Source organism: Elephantulus edwardii, unplaced genomic scaffold (genome assembly GCF_000299155.1).
Source record: "Elephantulus edwardii isolate Elephantulus edwardi_28Jun2011 unplaced genomic scaffold, EleEdw1.0 scaffold00193, whole genome shotgun sequence".
NCBI classification, from domain to species: domain Eukaryota; kingdom Metazoa; phylum Chordata; class Mammalia; order Macroscelidea; family Macroscelididae; genus Elephantulus; species Elephantulus edwardii.
The window spans coordinates 4,699,368-4,715,719 of record NW_006399943.1 but is presented as its reverse complement, the minus strand read 5'-3'; the positions used below and the strand labels follow the sequence as shown (position 1 = coordinate 4,715,719).

Sequence of the window (16,352 nt, the reverse complement as noted above, 5' to 3'; positions counted from 1 at the left end):
CGCCAGTAGCTGAACTGGTGTGGAAGGCTCAAGACAAAGTCTACACTAGTGCCTGGCCTGGATTAGGAGGGCTGGGTGCTGCTCGGAACTCTCCTCCATGTGCTTTCTCCATGGTGTGGAGAGGGGCAGAGGGCTTCCAGAGCCTAGACCCACATGGTTCAAATCCCCTGCTCTCCTAGGGGAGTCATGGGCACACACCTCATCTTTCTTCCAGTAGTGTCCCACTAGACAGCTGTTGGCCACAGTCTGTTTCTTCATGGTCTGTGAAGCCTGGTCCTTAGCTGTAAAATGGTACAAGTGTCAGGTGTATGTGCTAGCTGCCTATCTTCCCCTAATAAACATCAAATATGTAACTTATCAGAATTTTCCTTCCAACTCATCTCAGTTTCTCTCAGGTGCCACACTCCCAAGGCCCTGCTTTGGTGGAGTCTCACTCGTGTTTCATTGGTGGATGTGACCTGTGCCTTGCGGTTGTGGGGCTTCAGAAGCTGGGGGTTATTGGTTAGTACCCAAGAAACAGAAATTTGCTGCATTGTTTTTATCATCAGGCATGGATGATAAAGGAGACCCGAGCAGTGACGAGACACCAAAAGCCATCAAACCCACAAGTAAAGAGTTTCGGAAAACCTGGGGCTTCCGGAGAACCACGATTGCCAAGCGTGAGGGCGCCGGGGATGCGGAGGCCGAGCCTCTGGAGCAGCCGCCTCAGCAGCCGCAGCAGAGCCTTTCCTTGCGGCGCAGTGGGCGGCAGCCCAAGCGCACTGAGAGGGTGGAGGAGTTCCTCACCACAGTGCGCCGCAGAGGGAGGAAAAACGTTCCTGTCTCCCTCGAAGACTCAAGCGAGCCCACATCATGTCCAGTCACTGATATTGAAACTGCCTCTGAAGGGAGTGTAGAAAGCACCTCTGAGATCAAAAGTGGTCCAGAGCCTGGTGCTGTAGACACTAAGGAACAGCCATCTTCTGAAAAGGCGAAAGATGGTGACGAGGACGATGACGCTTCCGATAGTGATAGTGATGGGCTGACTCTGAAAGAACTTCAGAATCGCCTTCGAAGAAAGCGAGAACAGGAACCAACCGATAGGCCCCTGAAAGGTGTACAGAACCGCCTGCGAAAGAAGCTGCGCGAGGACTGCAGAGACTCTGGGTGTGGATGCAGGCCACACTGATGAAAGCACACTGCCCAGTAAGCCAGAGCCAGAGCCTGAACAGGCGGCAAGGGATGATGAGGACAGCAGGCTGGAAGGGAAGGCCCCTCAGGGACTCACGGAGGAGGAGCCCAGAGAGGCCATCAAACCCAAGCCAGAGTGTGAGGTGTATGACCCCAACGCCCTTTACTGTCTGTGCAGACAGCCTCATAACAACAGGTGGGTCCCAGGAGAGGTGGGTGCACAGAGCTGGAGAGAACTGTTGTGATTTAAAGGGTTTGTAACTTGGCCTGAGTCAAGAATGTGTTCAGTTGAAAAAGATAAAACAGCATCCATAAAGAAACAGTGAGGAGCTAGGGATCGCCACGAGCCGTACTGCCTCCCTGATGTGTGAGAGGGAAGTGACTGCTACAAGGCCACTGGCCACTATACCACAGTGCACACTAGAACATTCTCCCCACCGGACATCTCTGCATTGTTTTAGAGTAGCACAGGCAGAATGCCACAGGGATCCTATGTACAGGCGGCCTCAAGTCAGTTGGGGCTTTTGAATATGGTATTGGATATTAATCTTGATGGTGGTAGGAAACTGCTGTCTGTCTGTTCATGGGTTGGAGGTGGTATTGTGGTTTTGTAGAGGTAGGTACTGTAGTGCCTCGGGTGGGGGTCTACTCTTGAAAACTCCTAAAAGAAGCAGCGCATTTGGCTGAGAGTATAAAATCAGAAGGGTTTATAGATAGGGCTTCTTATTGTTCTCTGCTTTTTTGTTTTGTGCTTTATAATAGCTTAAAAACCAATTTGATATAGGAATATCTTCCACACTGATTGTTGCTCTCTGGCCTTCGTGTCTAATCTGCTGCCTTTTCCCTTCAGGTTTATGATCTGCTGTGACCGCTGTGAAGAGTGGTTTCACGGTGACTGCGTAGGCATCTCGGAGGCTCGAGGGAGGCTTCTTGAAAGAAACGGGGAAGATTATATCTGCCCAAATTGTACCATTCTGCAAGTGCAGGATGAGACTAACTCAGAAACCACAGATCAGCAGGAATCTAAATTTAGACCTGGAGATACTGATGGCACAGATTTTACAAGCATAGGGACTGTGGAGCAAAAATCTAATGAAGACCAAGGAATCAAGGGTAGAATTGAGAAAGCTGCAAATCCAAGTGGCAAAAAAAAACTCAAGATATTTCAGCCTGTGAGTATTTTGCCCAAGGGGTCGACTTTACATGTTTCAGACTTGCAGCCTCAGAAGCTATCTTTGGTCTGGAATAAGATGTTGTGTTTATAATCACAGCAGCACCCTGCCACCTGGACTGGACAGCGGGAGCACAAACATGTCCTCAGCTCTAGGGCTCCCAGACCGCCTCTGTCTCTTGTCACTGTTTTCTCCCATATAACTGTTGGCTTAATGCTTTTCTTTTTCTCTGGGCCATTTGATACCATCTTGAGACAGTTTTGGTCTCCCTTTGAGAAGCACTGAGGGGTTGGGGGTGGGGTGTACTAGAGACAGACCTGCCTGGGGTAGGTGTGCAGGCGCTATGTAGCCCTGCTACCTGCTGTTCTCTATGTCCTTGTTCAGCACATCTTCCCTCACTTGAGTGTGCACCTTTTTTTTCCGCAGCTGGTCTTTAACGCTGCTTCTTGGTGACCGGCTCTCTGTCATGTTCTCCACATGGCATTCACCTTAAGCTGCAGACTTGTCTCCTACAGTCCTCATTCTCCACCTCCCAGGAGAGGGGTGTGACTCCGCTGGTTTTCATTCCAAGCCTTCTTGGGTGATGGCCAGCCGTGGCCCACAGCTTGTGCCTGCCTCTCTGCTCATCCCTCGACAGCTGGGAGTGCAGAGGCTTTGGGGCTGTGAGCGTCAAGCATTTGAGGTTTCACACAGAGTGCATTTAATGTGGGGGTCTAGGTCACTTCCACAGATTTATTAGATAGAAATGGAGTATTAGAATCTAAGACAATGACAGTGTGAACTTATTTTTAAAGTGTCTTGATTTTATGATTGAGACTTCAATCTTAAATTTTCCTTTAGGTGAACCTTAAATTCTAGGGAGGAAAATAATGATCATAAATATTTGATTAATTATTTAATCTGAATTTAGAAGATACTCATGTGTCTTAACCACCAAAATATGTTAGTAATTGTAAAAAAACCTCAGTGATGTTTAGAGTTTGCGGGCTGTGTAACTGACTTGGTGGCTCAGAGTGACAAAGGATTGTGATCTCATCGTGCCCTTGGTTTGGGGGTGGTGATGCTTAGCTAGTTCCTCCCAAGGGGCTCGGCTGTAATCTCATCAGAGGCTTGTTGGGAAAGATGTTGACTACAGGCTCTTGGGGGTTAATGTACAGTTGCCAGTGCCGTTTCTGTGGTATGCTTCTATACCTAAATGGCATTTGTTGTTTGAGACTGCTTCCTAATTAGGCACCCTACATTAGCACTTCTGCCCCATATCAGCCCACATAGGTCCCTCACAGTGTGAGAACTCAAAAAATAGAACCACCAAGATTTTTTTTCTTGGAGGTCTTTCTCTGGTTAATCAGGCCCAGTGATGAACTCCAGATCTACTCATTTGGAGTCTTGAATCCATCTATAAATCCCTGTATGTTTGACGTATATGAGGGACTCTTAATGGTGTGAAGCCCTGCGTGTTTCCAGGTTCTGCTCACGCTCAAGATAGGAGCATACAGGGTGGGCATAGGACTCTTGACGATCATCTCAGATTTTTGCCAGCATCCATGGCCTATAGGACAGCTTGTCATTTTGAATAAACAAAAGATGTTCCTCACATTAAAAAAATATTGATTAGCATCTGATCATATTAAAGGACACTCTGGTGATGTAATCCATAGAACCAAAGGCCATGCTTCCTGTCTGCTGAGATCACCAACCACACTGGGACAGAAAGGTAGACACTCTCTTTCCTTGTAATTTACAGCCTTGAAAATCCAGGATAGGGTCCTAGGAGTCAGTTCCAACTCGATGATGCTTGGTTGAGTTTGCATTTCAACTGCTGTGCTTAGTACTTTGTTTGAGGGCACTTGTTTCCTTCTGCAGGTAATCGAGACGCCTGGTGCCTCGAAGTGTATTGGCCCTGGGTGCTCGAACCTGGCGCAGCCGGACTCAGTTTATTGCTGCAGTGATTGCATTCTCAAGCATGCTGCAGTGACCATGAAATTCCTAAGTTCTAGTAAAGAACAAAAACCAAAGCTGAAAGAGAAGCCCAGGGTGAAAGCAGAAAAGCTCATTCTTCCAAAATGTAGTGTCCAGGTAAGTTAACTGGCCATTTTTGAACAATTTAAGGAAAGTGTGTCACCGTGTTGACTTGTTTTTAGATTTATTTGTAAATACAACGGATATAAATATCATACAGTGTCATTTGTTTTCAACTACCAATTTTATTTTCAGAACACTAACCTACCTGTTTTCTTGTTTCTCTGCCCTCTCCTGAGAGATTAAGTCCTAGGGATACAGACTGTGGTGGTGAGCCAGGCTGACTTGCCAAGGAGCCTGCTAACCCTGTAGTTGGTGTAGGCAGGGCACTTAGGAGGCAGCAGAGTGTGAGCAGATGATTGCTTCACTTCACACTTGGCTTTCCTTGGTGGCTGTTTTTTTCCCCTCACACATGGTTTGGGAGGAATCCGGGGACTTCAGGGAAAACCAGACTAATCCTTAAAGACCAGCCCCGGCCTTTCTGTTTGGATTGTCTTCGTCATTTGACTCCAACCATTAGATTTAAGCTTAAGAGGAGCAGAGCATACCCCATGCTCTTTGGGATTCTCTCTGATTGATTGTAAATGCTTTAGGGCCCTGGTGGAGCAGTGGTTAATTATTTGGCTGCTGGCTGAACTGTGGTCAGTTTGAATCCACTCAGCAGCCCATGGAGAGAAGTCCTGGCATGCTCCTTTGCTAAAGATCACAGTCTAGGAAACTCTGTGGGTAGTTTGTGCTGCTCCACAGGGTTCCTCTGAGCTGGGCTTTCTACCTAATGACACATGAAAGTAGAGTAGATGACTTCTTTGGACGCATAGCAGCAGTGGCTGTAACAGATCATGAAGATGCTAAACCTCTGTCATGGTCCCAGCACCTGTCAACTTCCTGTTGAGACTTAAAGAGGACATGCCACTCATGTGCTTGTCTTTTTCCCATTGTCACCCGCACCATCACCTCAAAAAAACACCAACCAAAGCTCAGGTGCATAGCTTCCTGCTTAGACTCTGTGATCATCCTCCATTGGCCTGTTCTTCACCCAGCAGCCTTGTCCTTCCATGGCACAGAGTGCTGTGGGTCAGAGATCTCCTCTCGTCTCCTTTCTTCTCGTCTCCCTGAAAGAGTTGGCCTGTCACATGGGGTTCTCAACAGTCTGGTGTGGGAGGTCTGGGTGGATGAGCGGCGATGCAGATGGCCCAGGGGTGGGTAGTATCCCAGCCTTTGTTGTGAAGGTGTCATTTCTGACCACCCCAGTGATTGCAACTTTATTAATTATCCAGGCAGGCATTAGAATTTCTCCTATGCTCAAGAGACCAGCTCCAGACTAAAAAGAAAATGTTGCCAAGAAGATTCTGGTGGCACCTTCTAGGATTGAAGCACTGGTTACGGAAACAACACCTGAGAGCAGCACGCCATCTTGGGCGAGCGATCACAATTACAATGCCATAAAGCCGGAAAAGACTGCTGCTATTTCAGCATCACTGTTGTATAAATGTATGTATCTTCTAGGGGTTAGGGAGCTCTGCCAAAGGGGCCCTTCCCGTTCTCGGGGACAGCCACAGGGCTGGCCACAGTTGAGCGTGGCAGCCACGTTTATATTCTGCTGCACACTCTGGCTGCTCTTCCCACGATGGAAGCAGATGCCTCCTGAGGCCCGTGTGCGTCTGAGGCCGGTCATTCTCACCACTGTCCTCCCACCCCTTTGTACCAACCTCATTGCTCCTGTTCACCTCACGCTTGGTTTCTGTAATCTCTCATTTTCTTCTCAGAATCTGGTAAGTATTTGGGTCCTTGTCAGCCAGTGTGATGTCTAGAACCAACCACCATGTAGCACCAGTATGCACTGTCTGACCAGCTGTCACAGCCTGGCGGAGGCAGCTGTGTGTCTACAGGTTCCTATGTTACCTCTGTTCAGCTTCCAGATCCATCACTGTGCGTGGCTATCTCTGCCGACAAGTACTGTAGCAAGTACTAACTTCACACATCATGTCAGGAATAAGGCTTCATTTGAGTCGATAGGCAGAAATTTTTTTGATGTCCAGTTCACATGCTACACACCTACACAAACTCAGAGGCCCGTTTACTACTGCATAGCATGCTCCACAGTGAGTGGGTGTGACGTGCTCTTTGTCCTTGCTGCAGGTAAGTCACTTGGTGAAGCTGTTTTCCAGGCCTTCATCGCACGCATGTTCCCTCCATTTTTTTAAATCTGTATTTCCAATCATTTAACCTTAGATAATGTGGCTTGGATCCCTCGTATCTGTCCTTTTCCCCCAACCTGGTACTCCAGAACTACATTTTTTCGAATCTTTTCTTGTGGCTAGCATTCTGGCCCTGTTTTTGTTGCCGCTACCTAGGGAACTTACTCTCTTACACACTGGATTGGATAGTCCCAGATTTCCATGAAAAATGCTGCATGCTCCAGCCCGTTAACCAGTCGTCTGAAGGACAGTGCTCTTGAAGGTAGATTTTAAATACAGCATGATTAGAAGTGTGCACGACCATCACTTTGCTGGTTTTCAGAATGTGAACAGTGCCACGAGTTAAGAAATGAATAATTTATGTTTTAAGGTCAGATGGTAGAAATGAGGTATTAAATACCATCTGCACTGTCAAAGTAAGTCTCAGGACATCTTAGGCCATTTGAGTGGACTTCAAGCTAACAACGCTTCTCCGATTCCCGTCGATGTGTCACACTCTCACAGCCTAGAACTAGTACTTGCACAAGAGTGACAAGCATACTTTAAAATAAGTCCAGCCGTCTGTGCTCGGTGCTCTAAGTTGGTTACAGGTACATACGGAATAAAGGACCGCAGCCCTGGGACCACACCACAGCTCAGACAGTGACAACCGAGGACCTTCCACTCATCTCCATCTGTCTGCCAGAATTGGGTGCTGTTCCTGAGACTTCCCGATTGTGGAATTTTAGGAGAGTGTGTGCATGGAGAAAGGGAAAGCTGATGGAGAGTTAGGGACAGAATAGTGGTTCCCATCGTCTGGTGCACCCAGAATACCCACTTGGCCCAGTTTTAAAGAAGGGTAGGGAAAGGAAGGAGGGGTTGCAAGGTTAGTGTGGAGTCTACATTTCTCAGCTCATGAGGTTTTTTTCTTTGACCTTTTCCACTCTTTTTCTGTACCTCCCACCCACACATCTACTCATTACTGAAATTCGAGGCCAGAAAGTTAGGGGCAGATAAATGGCAGGTTAGTCTTCCTAGTACTAGTGCACCCTCGGCTCGGAATTCCAATTGGGAGCTCCATAATTTCTACATATACTTGAACGATTTCTGAGCTAGTTGCTTCTGATCAGTTTTTGTTGTCCCTTAATGGTCATCCCAAAAGATGATTGGGAGGAGAGTAGGGTCATTGGTGAGTGACCAGAATTCGGCCGTGGTGAGTAACAGTTCCATGACTCCCTTCTCTGCCCTAAATCACCTCTTCATTTTGCAGTAGGGGTGGTTTCCTGGGCCCCAGCTGAAATCCAGAAGCCTATTCCTTCACAAGGAAACTTGGCCTGCCTCTCTGGCTGCTTCACCAGGAGGGGCTCAGGGGAGAAGTGGTGGGAGGCCACTGCAGGACTAGGTCCCTGCATTGGCTGCACACACAAGCTGTCTTGAGCTGGTTCACTCACAGCCCTGCATGTGGCTTGAAAGTGTTCGCAGTCCAGAAGCCAGGATACCGCAGCCTGTGGAGTGTCCTGGATGGGCTCTCCTCAGTCCGATCATGCTGACCTTGGGTGTGGATGGCACAGGTACTGCTTCTCAACAGGAGGTGGGGAGAAGCCTGTTAACCATGGGAAGACCTTTCTGTGACAGCAGCTTTTTCCTGTTCTGCCAAAGTGTCACTGGGCTTTTTCCAAGTGATGTAATTACACATCCTCTCCAATTAGTTTTTAAAAATGTTTGGAAATACTGTGGTGCAGTCTCTTTTATCTCTAGAATCTATGTGAATTTTATTCCTCCCCACCAATATAATGACAGTTTTTGCTCTTAGATCTTTGATCTACTTTATTTCATCATCTTCACTGAGTACACCTCCCATTTTCGTCGGGGGGTGAGGCAGTTTGACAGTCTCTCATTCTAGCTCACTAAGATTTTTGATGGTCTTCATGGGGACGTTTCCCTTCTTAACTGTTTAGGGTCCCTTCCATAGCTCATTTAGATGGTGTGAAACCCCAGGGACTGATATCTCTGCAGTCTACATCACCTGTATGTATGTACGAATGAAAACTAAGACACCCCTCCGCCCCCCACCCAGCCTGTGAATCCAAATGCAGACTGTTTGCCGTGCCTCTTAACTGAGGTGGCCCTGTTAGATAAGGAGGTGGGTCCAAGAGAGGACATGTACCCAGGACACTGGCCTTCAGCATGGTCTGTGGAAGCGTATTCCACTGACAACCTTGAGGGGGCTGCACTGGACTCCAGGAATATTTGGTAGGAATTTAGAGGGTGCGTGGGCCATTAGTGCCTCTCTTCTGGACTTAATCCACAGCAGTGAAAATGAGTCTGATTTTAGGCAAAAGAATCCATTTCCAAATCAAAATACCACAACTCTGTTTCTTCAGTAATTTACTGCTCAGAAGAGATTCCTATTGACATTTGTAATGTTTAGATTCATTTAGTTGGGTTATCTTGTCAGTGATGATGACATTTTTTTAATAGACTTTACATTATTGTGTCTTTTATAACCTTTCCAAAAGGTTGGGTTAGAAGATGTCATATTTGGTGTGCACATGGACTTGTTAGCTACAGCTGGGTGGCCTCTGTGGCCATGGGTGGGGTTCCCTGCAGAATTGGCCCTGCTGAGTTCACCTCCTCTTTGGACCTAACTAACTGGTTAGGTAGAGTGCTCAAGTACTGCTCCAAGTGGAGAAGAGTCCCTTTGGTGGCTTGCTGGTTGCATTGCATCCACAGTCACCCCAGGAAACCTCTATCTAGCTCCTGCCCCAGAGCACAGTGTTCATTAAGATAGTTGACCTCCCTGATGTTTTTTCCCTTGTAACATCAACATGCATATATTTAAATCTTGGGCATCAAAAAAATTCGAGAATTAGACTTAACAGACGGGTACGAATTTTGCCACTTCATTGATTGAAGGTTTTGCAGCTTTCATTTGCCACCAGCCTGGAGTTGACCATGAAGAAAGTAAGGTCGTGGATACATGCTTCTCTCACCTATGAGGGTGAGGGGTGGGGGTGCTGCAGAGAAGTCCACAGACAAACGTGCCCTGTCATTGGCTTCAGTTAGCAAAGTGTTTGGGTACAAACAACGTGGCTCAGAGTGAGCCTTCCTGGAGGGGTCAGGTGGTTTGTTGGTGGCCTGGGAGTTTCTCGAAGAGCCACCATTCCCTGCACCAGCCCTGGGTTTGGTGCCACACAGAGGCAACTGGATCACCGGAGGCACCGGCAGCTCCAGATGTGGATGTGGGGAGTGAAACGTCTGTCCACCTTCGGCTTCATCATTAACTCCAGTGGTTCGGGACCAGTTCTTCATGGATTAGGACAGCCACCCCAGCACAAAATTCAGGTTTCAACTTGACTTTGAGAATCCTAGATAAGCAAACCCAGGAAGGGCCACCTGCCTCCATTTGCATCGTTGAGTTTTCTGTATCCATTTTGGAGGGTTGTATGTATTTCGCCATTACCTTTATGGTCTCGGTAACTCAGGTGTTGGGCTTCAGTAAGGGGAAGGGTAGATAATCTGAAAAACCTTCCCTATCTGGGACTGACTGACCAGCCGGCTGTGCTGCTGCCATGCACAGTGTGAAGTCGGCACTGAGGAGCACCAGTGCCACCTGGAGTGGTATTTGGGAAGTATCCGTGTTTTCAGATTAAAAAATAAGGCTGCAATGTATTTTTTTAAAACTTCATTTTTAAAGTATGCTTTGGAGTGGAGCGCAAGCAGAACATTCCTCTCCTGTACTAACATCTTGGTTTTCCACACTGGAACTATCTTGGTCATGAAGAAACAGACATGTGGGAACCTTTGTTCTCATGTCTGGCTTAGTATAGGAAAGAAGCATTTCCTTATATTTCAGCCCTGCTGTTCACATAATCACACAAAACTTGGTGTCCAGACACAACGACACCTGGGAGTTGGTGGTCAGTGACTGCCATGTCCCCAAGACAGCACAGGAAACGGGGTGGTTCATGGGACACCTGTGCCAAAGGGCTTGCTGCCACTTGGCATCTGCAGACAGCCTTGTTTGGCACAGTTAGGAATACCTTTGGAAAAGAAGTCGGTCAGACTCATTGGACCATGCAAGAAGCTCATTATTCCTTAATTTGAGCTTTCACAGTGAACGTAGCTTTTTAATGCTGTTTTCTGTCATTAATTATCCGGAGAGTTGCACACTTCTGGCGGGGGGGGGGGGGGCAACCCCTTAGACAATACTGAGTATTTTCTTAAATAAGACATGTGCCATCTTCAGTGGTCCTATTATGAACCAGTTTATAGCCGAACAGTCAACAGGACCTATTGTCCTTGTGGAGCTTATGGCTTCACACTTCCTTATGCAGTCTGCTCACACTTACATTTGGGAGTGAGCTGTACAACTGCTTGAAGGGTGCACTCCCAGGATTTCTCCCAACATAGACCTCAGGGTGCACTGGTGCCGCCTAGTGGTGTTAACAGTGCCATGCTTTTTCTGCGCTGTAATCAGATCCCACTTTTCCTGCTTACTGGGAAAAGCCAATTAAGAGTGTGATGGCCTATTTTCATAGCCACGTACTGCTTGGCTTATTCCCAGCGACGTGTCTCCATAATGAGTGGCTACAGCACTTAACAGCAGTTGTCCCTCCTGTAAACACGTTTTAACTGGACACCTTCAGGCTAGTACCGGTTCCTAAAGCTCTCAGGATTCCCCAAAGCCCTTCAAAGAGGACTCGTGTCGGGGCAGCCCTGGCTTGCACCTCCAGCGTGCTTGCTGCCAGGACATCAGGTGGATGTGCTGGGGCTTTGGTCCCTGCATTGCCTCCATTGGCCAGTGCTTTCTCAGCTGCTAGTCAGGCAGAGAGTGGCTACACCTGAGGACGACCATCATATCTTGAGACTAGGCAAGCCTTGTGTTTTGTAGGGTGTTGCTTCACTAGTGATTAGATTCCTCGCCCTTGAATATGTTTACGGTGGTGGTGGTTATTGTTGAATTGAGCACTGACTCAGCAACCCTATAATGTTTACAGTGTAATACAGTGCATTTGGGGGAGGAATTTGCAAACTTTGATCAAATACTCCTGTGTTGAGCCACAGTTGCTGTCATGAATGCAGCAGAGCCCTTCCTTACATGCTGTGGGACGAGAACACAGTAGTTCTTGGAGCTGTTTCTGTAGGCAGCATCTCCTGTGTGCTGTGACCTTTTCAAAGTACACCCTGCTTTCCATGGGGTCGACTACTTGGGGGCCTTCTGCCAGTGCTGTAGTCAACCCCATTTACGTAATACGTGGCACAGGTGAGGGGGATTGGAGGGGCCTTAAGGCAGAAGTGAGCTCCTCAACTTTGAGTAGGCTGCATTCCTTGGGGAATGGAGCCTGGCCATTTAAGGCACATGTAATGGGAATGTCTTGAATTTGGTTTTCCAGGGAATGCATTAATTTTTAATCCAGTGTAAACGTTACACATAAGTCACCCTGTTTATATTCAGAAACAAACATTAAAGACACTGATGACCTGAGTCACATCACAAATGTCCTGAGGTTATATGATGGGGAACCTGGGAGGCCAGGTTTTGAGAGTTAAGTTTACATAGGACCATCTTGAAGGCTCATGCTTCACCTGGCTCACCATGCCAGGGGGAGGCTGGTAGAAGGGGAGGGGCTTGCTGACTGCTGGGCCTTAAGCTTTCACACTTTTCTCCCACCGATTGAATTGCACCTCTGAAAAACAATACCCACCTGCTAGGGTTGACTGGTAGCTCCTTTGGTGAGACTGCTTCAGAGGTGCAGAAGGTCATTGTTCCTACTCGCCTTAGTGCTGTGGGGGTGGGAGTGGAAAGGGATTTGAGAGATTTCCACTTCAGTGGGCTGGTCTCATGAAGATGATTCTAGTCCAGAAGCCCTAGCAAAGTAAAAATACCAAAGATTGAAATCAGCCCTGAGTCTTGTGTCTGTATGGTATGTTTTGTAGGACTGTAAAACTTTATTATAAAATAGAGCCTTGGGCCCCTGGCCAGGAGCAGTAGTCCTGAGGGTGAGGGCTCTTGCTGATTGGCGGGTCTTCAAGAAAAAGGATCTTCGTAGTTTGTGGGAAGCAAAAAGTGTGAGGAGGAGAAGCAGGGATCTCACTTGCTTGGTGTAATCTTTCAAAAATGGCCAGGATCTCCAGAGAATATCCCTGGTAAGATGCCTGGGAATTCAGGGTAGCTTGCTATTTCCGGGGTGGAGGAAAAGCTTACAGAAGGTCAGGCCCCTCAAGTCATCCTTTGTCATTTGGTCCTTCGTTGAACACTGATCTGTTAGCTCCGGTCTTAGCTCTGCTGGGATTGATGTGCCAGTTCCCTTGGGGCTCCCACCTGCCCTAGGCAGTGTGCTTTTTCTTCTGCACTGCAATCCCAGAGGCACGGTTCAGATCCTCCCTCAAGAGAGAGCTCCTAATGTTGGTGCTATACAGCTTGTGGCCTGGCTTACCAGACACCTGGTTCTGCTGATTGAAAGTGCTGCTGATGTGACCAGCTTTTTAGCCTGTTAATTATCTTGAATAAAGAGGTCTTGTTATTTGGACAAGGTTACCCTTTACTGCTTGTTACTGTGTGCAGAATTGTCACTGGGACATCGATGTTTTTGTGCCACATGTTTATTCATCTTAAAGTAATCAGCATTTACAAACTTATAAACATTGAGGAATAATGATGTCAGTTTGAGGGCTAAGATGCATCTGATTCAGGCCATGGCCTTTCCAGTCACTTGCTGTGCATCTGAGAGATGGACAGTGGATATGGATGACAGAAGAATTGATGCCTTTGAGCTGTGGTGTTGGAGAAGAGCACCGAACAGCCCAAAGAAAAATAAGTCTTGGAGAGGGTGCAGCCGGAGTCCTCTCTAGAGGCAGGGATAAGGAGGCTTAGAGTACTTGGGGCATGTAGCTAGAACAAGCTTTTCCTTGGAGAGGTAGATGATGCCTGGAAGGGTAGGGAGAGTCAGCAGATGAGAGGAGGACCCTCAATTAGGCGGATTGACACAGAGACTGCTGCAGTGGGCTCCAGTGTGTCAGGAAGTGTGAAGATGATGCAGGACAGAACACGGTTCAGATCTTTTGCAGCGTTGTTTTGAGTTGTACTTGGCTTGACGGCACCTGTCAACAAAACATTTGTACTTCATCTTCTTTTTAGTTGGCTTTTGTCCAGAATAACACAGGTACCTGTCACCGCCCACCTGACCACACTTGTCCTCAGCTGGCTCCTGAGAAAGCCAGAGGACCACAGAGGAGGCCTTTGTGTATCAGAAATACCCTTGCATCCTTTGTGGGCAACACTGAAAAGTCGTGCTTACGTATACGTCATCTTTAAAGTCCTAATAATAAAATCACTATTCTAAATCTTGCTTTTTGATTTAACTAACAATTTTAATTAAGCTTGTGCAATAACCGGAGTTTGCTGAGGGAAGTAAAGGTTTGATTTAATGTAATAACATTTTTCCCCTGAAATAAATTGCCATTATCAAACCCTACCTGCAGCCAGGAAACTAAAAGATGATGGAAAAGTCTGCTGTTAGGGACCTCTCCAAAGTACTGAAGAGCAGTGGTGACTCTCTGGAGACTAAAGTGTGTCTGATACAGGCCATGGTCTTTGCAATCACTTGTTATGCATCAGAGAGTTGGACAATGACCAGGGAGGATAGAAGAATTGATGCCTTTGAGCTGTGATGCTGGAGAAGAGTATCGAATGTACCATGGTCTGCTAGGGAAACAAACAGATTCATCCTGGAGAGGGTTAAACTGGGCGGCTCCTTGGAGGCAAGCATTCTGAGGCTCCGTCTAACATACTTTGGACATGTTGTAATGAGGGACCGGTCCTTGGAGAGGGACATCATGCTTGGTAGGGTGGAGAGACAGCACAGGAGGGGAAGGCCCTCTGAGGTGGGTTGGTTGATTGACTGGGGTAATTGGGATGGGTGTTTCAGAGACAGTGTGACTGGCACAGGACAAGAGCAGAGTTTAGGGCTGTTGTACATAAGGCCGCTATGAGTCTCAAGCGACTCGACGGCACATCATAACAACCTGCAGCCTCATCTCTGTACTTCTTTACTGAATTTTACTATTTTAACATCATTTTCTGTTATAAATCTGATAGAGTAATACTAGGTGTGCTGGTTAACTTCAAGGTGTCCCTGTGCTGATTTTGTGATGCACCTGCTTCTGTTTTTACAGCTGTGAAAGACGACCAGCGGCCAAGGGAGAAACCAGCGACCGCTGTCAGCATACCCAAGAAATTGGCCCCCGTGCTTGGTAAGCAGCCTGGGAAGCTCGTTCCCAAGAAGTCACCTACTTTCACCCACGTGTCAGCAACCAAGCCGCTTGTGAAGAAGTCCCCCTCGGCCTTCAAGGGTACAATTCCCAAGAGGCCCTGTCTCTCAGTACCCACGGGCAGTACATCTACTGCCAGGCAGCCAGGTGTGGCACCTGCAGCAGCATCCGGCCCTCGGAAGGTGCTTGGCCCTTCTGCTGCAGCTGTGACAGGAGCTATGAGGAAGCTAGTGGCTGTGTCTGTACCTGCGCCCTCTCCAGCACCTGGGCGTCTTGGGGCTGCAGGGCCCACCCCATCACAGCCAAATTCTCAAATTCGGCAGAACATACGACGCTCGCTCAAAGAGATTTTGTGGAAAAGGTGGGCCTTTTCACCTTTTAAGTTGGAATTTCTCTCTGTAAACCATCATCTTTCAAGGGTGTAGACATGGGCACAGTGTGGTTCATGGAGATCTCTACTCTACAGAGTCAGCGACAGCGATGACCTCATCATGACTGAAAACGAAGTGGGCAGAGTAGCCCTCCACATTGAGAAGGAAATGTTCAACTTGTTCCAAGTGACAGACAACCGCTACAAGAGCAAGTACCGCAGCATCATGTTCAACCTCAAGGATCCTAAAAACCAGGTGTGTGCCCTGGAGCCTCTCGGTTCCAGCCACAGTTGTAGCTGGAGTGTCACAAGCAGTATCGAGATGTGGCATCTGAGCTCTTTTTGTCCCTTGAGTTTCCTGGTCGGCTTGTCAGATGTCCTGCCTCCTGGTCGAAGCTTTTCCCATCTGATGGTGTCCTTAAGCCCATCATTCGTTCTCCACACCTGGCGGTGCTTCTAGTGCTGTCAGCCCTGCTCCAGCTGCCCAGTCAGCTGCCTGCTGACTGCACAGGTTTGGCTCTGTGTTGGAGAGGACAGCTCCACCAGCCTGTCTGCCTTGTTTCCCTACTAACAAGTACTTCCCCTCTCATGCTCATGAACAGCCTGGCAGGAGCCACTGATAGCACTGAACAAGAGGACTCAGTCACCAGGGGACAAGAGGCCTCCCACTCCCATTTGGTTAAGACAAAATGGGAGGAGGAGGTGCCCACCTGCTTGCACTGTCTCAGCTGGAGAATGTGCACCACTCATACCCTGCCTCCCAGGCCGACACCTAAGTGGTTGCTTCCCCCACCTTGTGACAGACTGCCCATGTTAGAGTAGGGCTGGATTCACCCATCTTCCTAACTGCAGCCTTGGCTTGTCTCCTGTGTTGTCTTCATGGGTAGAGCTTGCCAAGGAGGCTTTTTTAGCAGAGCTATAACAGCATGGACCATGAAATTGGCCTGTGGCCTTGGCCCTTCTGGGCCCCTACTTGCTGTGTACCGGGTGCGGGGCTAGGCTCAGGCTAAGTTACATTCTCCACAGCTGCTCACATGCACATGTTTGAATGTGGGACTAACAAGTGTTTGTTTATAGGGCCTCTTCCACCGTGTGCTCCGTGAAGAAATCTCTTTGGCAAAACTTGTCCGGATGAAGCCAGAAGAACTCGTATCTAAGGAACTTTCCATG

The 16,352-nt window shown here is 47.9% G+C and overlaps 1 protein-coding gene across 1 annotated transcript in view; it reads left to right on the top strand.

The window, feature by feature from the left end:
• Positions 1 to 550: 550 nt before the first annotated feature.
• Positions 551 to 16,352, top strand: part of DIDO1 (death inducer-obliterator 1) — a 30,451-nt gene continuing 14,649 nt past the window's right edge. Inside the window, 8 exon segments of the mRNA XM_006896943.1 lie at positions 551 to 1,131; positions 1,133 to 1,366; positions 2,021 to 2,342; positions 4,206 to 4,418; positions 5,639 to 5,852; positions 14,717 to 15,173; positions 15,279 to 15,438; positions 16,260 to 16,347. Coding sequence (XP_006897005.1) covers positions 551 to 1,131; positions 1,133 to 1,366; positions 2,021 to 2,342; positions 4,206 to 4,418; positions 5,639 to 5,852; positions 14,717 to 15,173; positions 15,279 to 15,438; positions 16,260 to 16,347 — 2,269 coding nt within the window.